The sequence below is a fragment of the Lactuca virosa genome, chromosome 7 (genome assembly GCF_052849685.1).
Source record: "Lactuca virosa cultivar CGN04683 chromosome 7, Lactuca_virosa_CGN04683_v6, whole genome shotgun sequence".
NCBI lineage: Eukaryota > Viridiplantae > Streptophyta > Magnoliopsida > Asterales > Asteraceae > Lactuca > Lactuca virosa.
Genome location: NC_136432.1, coordinates 130,978,335 through 130,983,746, shown reverse-complemented (window position 1 = coordinate 130,983,746; position 5,412 = coordinate 130,978,335). Strand labels below are relative to the sequence as shown.

General features: G+C 34.7%; 1 protein-coding gene across 1 annotated transcript; it reads left to right on the top strand.

The window, feature by feature from the left end:
* The first annotated feature begins 394 nt into the window (after positions 1-394).
* LOC145124708 (protein PLASTID MOVEMENT IMPAIRED 1-RELATED 2-like) lies at positions 395-4,647 on the top strand. Its single transcript, XM_079060152.1, has 3 exons — positions 395-554; positions 1,274-3,228; positions 3,797-4,647. Exons 2-3 carry the CDS (start codon positions 1,277-1,279, stop codon positions 4,476-4,478), a joined length of 2,634 nt encoding a protein of 877 aa, XP_078916278.1. The 5' UTR covers positions 395-554; positions 1,274-1,276; the 3' UTR covers positions 4,479-4,647.
* Positions 4,648-5,412: the final 765 nt, after the last annotated feature.

Here is a 5,412-nt window from a genome sequence, read left to right as displayed (position 1 = left end):
TAAGTTTTTACGTTTGAATATAAATAAATAAAATATGTTGTTTTATGTCAATAAAGTACTTCAAGGTTTGTAAATACGATATTTGTCAATAAGATTGGGTTAATGACGTTTGAGTATATCTCACAACATACGGTATAAAGATAAATATTTGTGTTTCGTATGTCTTATAATTTCTTGACTTTAATTTCAATCATATACCTATATATAAGATATATAAATATATGTATGTCGAATATTCATGCCGGTGTTCAGACGAGTCTATCACCTAATAAATATACAAGTTTGCTATGGAAACAAGTTTTTGACATTTATTTAAGATATTGAAGAATTGAAAAACCTTTTCAAAACATGTGGATATTTAGATGGAATAAATTTTAAAAGGCACAAAATAAGGACTATAAAGACAAAATTAATATCTCAGACCAGAAACCCTCGAAAAAAGTCGGAAAGGGAGAGGTGACCTGATAGGTTCATATGCCTAAATCCCAACTGTATCCATCGTTTTTCACACCATTCCTCTTTCTCTTCTGTTGCTTCAAGCTCCTCCAACCGTGGTAAGTTAGCTTAACAACTAATTCAAAACTCCCATACTGCTTGTATATATTCCAGTGATTTGCAGTAGGTTTTCATCTGCTATATCTTTTCGTATGAGCTTTTGCAAAACGAAATCGAATCGAGAAGCGATAATCATAAATAACTTCGAAATTGAATGATTTGATCTATCTTTTGTTCCTTTGCGAGTTCTTATCTGTTATTGTTGATGGAAACCCCATCTAATCGTATATTTGATGATATTTGTGGTTTATCTATGTAAGGGTAAAGTTAGAGAGATTCATGTCGGATTATTTGAATGAAATGTAGCTTCTTTTAGGAATGAAAGGGTAGAAAACCAGGAGGGTTCAGACTTCAGGTGACTATTTAGCTAATCGGATTCTGTAGCAAATTATGGGGGTTTCGGATGTGTACTTTTAGCAAATTTGAATGTAGATTTACCTAACTATCGCAACTTCAAGCACTTAATTATCTGATTTTGATTCTTCAAGTTGGAATAATCATTTTGAAAATGCTGATTCAAACACCCTCTTATAAAAGATGAAAGTATACCCTAATTTTCATTACATTTTCAGTGCCTTTGAACTGTAGTTTCTTTGTTTGTTTAGTGTGGTTATCAGCTTCTTTTGGTGCTTAAATTTCTAGCATGCTTCATTAACATAATTCTAAAGATATCAAAACTAGCTTTTTAAATTGATATTGTTGTTGAATTTATGTGAAGATAATGATGGTGCCAAATGAGGAATCTTCAAAGATAACCATTGATGACTTTGGAAGTTCAAGGCTATTGCACGATATTGAAGAAATAAGCAAAGCCCTATATCTACATGACCCACCAAAGCCTTCAATAGATCAAACCCCAAGAAAATCAAAGTATGTAAATGACGATATCTTATCAAATCAGAAGAAATCTTCTATATGGAAATGGAAGCCTTTAAAAGCCCTAACTCATATCCGAAATCATAGATTAACTTCTTTCTTTCTCCATGTCCATTCCATAGAAGGATTGCCATTAAACTTCAATGATCTTAGCTTATGTGTCTGTTGGAAAAGAAAACATGAGGTTTTAAAAACTCGTTCAAAACATGTTAAAGAAGGTGTTGCAGGGTTTGAAGAGACATTGAGTCATCAATGCTCAATATATATAGGTAAAACAGATCATGATAATGTAGCTAAATATGAACCTAAGCTTTCTTTACTCTATGTTTCAGTAGTTGGGGCTCCAAGTTTAGATCTTGGGAAGCATTGGATCGATTTAACAAGGTTGCTTCCACTAACTTTAATGGAGTTAGAAGAAGAAAAGAACCGAAATGGAAAGTGGAAAACGAGTTTTAAGCTTATGGGTAAGGCAAAAGGCGCGATAATAAATGTTAGTTTTGGGTTTTCTTTATCTGGGAATCTTGGAAAGATTCCCGATAAAGGAAACGGGAATCTTCGAATGATTCCATATAAAGGAAGTGAGAATCTTGGTAAGATTCAAGATAGAGGAAATGGGACGAGTTATAATGGAATGCTTCAAAGAGTCAAAAGCATTCCGAGTAACTCGAGGCGTAGGACCCACGCATCAAGTTTATCTTTCAATATGAAATCTGGGCCTTCGATTTCTTTACTTTATGAGTTACTTGATGATCCGAAACCGAGTTCTTTAAATGATGTTTATGATGAGGAGTTTACATTCATTGATAAAGGTGTTGAATTTGCTCAAAAAGATCAAGATAATGTTGAATTTGTTGAGAATTCTTGTATAGAGACAATTGATGTTTCTGAATTATTTGCGATTGATGAAGATAACGATAAAATAAGTGGTAATTTGGAAACCGAGACTTTTCTTTATGAAAATCTTGATGATAATCTTGAAGAACTCGAATTATTTTTGCAAAATCTCTCAACAGAATCACCCGAATTGGATTTTTCATTTCAAAAAAACCCATTTCTTGAAAACAATTCAAGAAGTGAAATTGTGAGATCACGTAGCTTAGATGACTTAACAAAAACTGTCGTTAATGATTTCATGAACTTTCTTGGTTCCGATAGTGAGCCAGAGTCTCCAAGAGAGCGTCTTTTGCGACAGTTTGAGAACGAAACTCAAATTGTCGCTAAAAACTTCGACTTTGATCTCGATGTTGAAGAAGAGGAAAGAGACACTTCAAATGTTTTCAATTCATCTTTTCTATTCCAAGAAATTGATGAAGTGGAAGTGGTGGGGCCCAGGGTGGGGGAGTCTTTGATAAGTAGAAGGAAAGCTAAAATGCTTGAGAACTTAGAAACCGAAGCTTTAATGGAGGAATGGGGATTAAACGAGAGGGCGTTTCAAAATTCTCCAAGAACGAATTCGGGTGCGTTTGGGAGTCCGGTTTATTGTTCGCCGGAAAGGCTGCCGGAGTTGCCGCCTATTGGAGGTGGTTTGGGTTCGTTTTTGAAGATGGGAAATTGTGGGTTTTTGAGATCTATCAGTCCTTTGGTTTTTAGAAGAGCTAAAAATGGTGAAAGATTGATTGTGCAAGTTTCTAGCTCAGTTGTGTTGCCTATGGCAATGGGGTCTAATGGTTTGGATATAATGCGGAAATGGGCAGCAGTTGGTGGTGAAAAGATGATTATCCAGGCTGCTCGTTTGATGCCCATGGAAGAAATTACAGGGAGGAGATTGCAAGAATTGGAAATGGAGGTGCTTGAGAGGTTAGTCGATTTATTTAAATCAAGTTATAGCTGATAAAACATCATTTCATATTCTTTATTTTTTTGTTAAATCCTTTAATGTCGGTTTTAATAAACAACCTTGTACTGACACTGAGACCGATGTCAACCAGACAAAAACCACAATTTATTTTCCCACCAAAAAAGGTATTACAAGGTGGAACAGAGATTCACTCTCGATCTTGATCTCGATCTCTTGTCTGTGCAAAAGACGAAAATGCCCTCCTCGTCCTCATCATCAAAAATAGTCCTAGAAAGCTTGTTTAGTCCTGTCCAGTCCAATCCAGTTGTAACACATGCAGCCTTCGGCTGCATGTGTAGGATGGAACTAAATTGAACTGGACAGGACTAAACAAGTTTTCTATGACTATTTTTGATGACGAGGACGAGGAGGGCATTTTCGTCTTTTGCACAGACAAGAGATCGAGATCAAGATCGAGAGTGAGTCTCTGTTCCACCTTGTAATACCTTTTTGTGTGGGAAAATAAATTGCGGTTTTTGTCGTATGTGGAACAAACAAATTCCTTTACGAATGAAATATTTTAAGCAGGAGGCATGAATTACTTCCCGAATCAGATCTCATTTGCCACGAGATCAATTCAGAATATGTTTCAGTGGACGAAATTGCCCCTTCAGCAATTGAAAAGATTCAATACCTCTTAATCGAGGGATTAAGAATCCAATCCGGTATCCCATCTGAAGAACCTCCCTCGAGCATCTCTGTCAACTCGGATTCAACAAGCAAACCTGACATCGAAGAACTATTAGCCATGTCTGTATCATTGGACGAGTGTCTAAGGTCGGAAAATCATGGGCATTTTAGTAATTTCACGTTAGCTTTACGGTTATTACTCAGAGACCCGTTCCGAGATTACGAACCCGTTGGCATTCCAATGTTTGCATTAATTCATGTTGAGCGGGTTCAAACCGAGACCACAATCAAACCCGTGTTTAAAATCAATGAGGTTCATGTCACGGGGTTTAGAGTTGATCTTCAAAAGAACCAATCGGGGTCCAGGTGGTTGCATTCTAGTGGGATGACAGGAAAGATGAAAAGGCATCAATTTTCCAAATCAAATGCTTTAGTGAAATCGTCTATAAGATCTATGAACATGAAGCATGAAGAAACATTGTGGAGTGTTTCTTCTTATGTTCATGGTGAAGTTTCTAAGTGGAAAGAATTGTCGGGAATGAGCTTATATGTAAGGAATCCTGATATCGTCTTCAAATGAGAAATAGCAACATACTTTCATGTGAATTTTGCAGTATAATGAACGTAGATATGATATGTATGATTATAAAGGTTAAATACAAGAAATAGAAAATACTTTTGTTGATTTGTATATTACAACTTCCTACTTTCATTTATTCATATTACAACATTGTACTTTGTTTATGTCAGCCACCGAGTCGGTTGCTATATTCCTAATTTACATGTCATATGATACTATAATGAGACATGGCTATGTAGGATGTAGGCTAGCTTAAGAGAAAAATAGCATTGTGTTTTGAAAAATCTATCCAGATATAGCAATGTGATTCAAATATAAAATAATTTTTATTGCTATAATCATGTACATTTTTCAAGCTATGATATTTAATGGTAAAATACCTTTGTTAATGTTTTATATTGATTGTGAATTGTCAATATAAAAGATTTGGAATTTGAGGGGGATGTTTTTTACAAAGGAAATTGATGCATTTTCTGGACAACTTAAGCGCTTGTATTTTTTTTTTGGGACACAAGGATTAGTTGATTACAACATGTAAATGAGAATAAAAAACATTTTTTTGCCTAATAATAAGACCAACCGGTTTCATGGCCAAAAATAATGTCACAACTCACAATGTTGCCACAACAAAAAAGTGACACGCACAGTGGCGTAGCCAGGATTTTCTTTTAGGGCAGGCCAAATAAACTATAAAATATAAACGAGTAGTAAAATACTTCAAATGATAACAAAATGTAACAATATATGCATTTTAAAAGAAATATTTTCGCAATTTTCGCCTCTTAATAAAACATTACCAGTGAAAAATGAACCTAATCCTTTTTGGTTTGTTCCCATTCGTAACGAAATTCAGTTACAAACATAATTTGATATTCTAATACAAAACAAACTTATATGTAATACAATAAAAAAACATAATACAATCATTCAAATA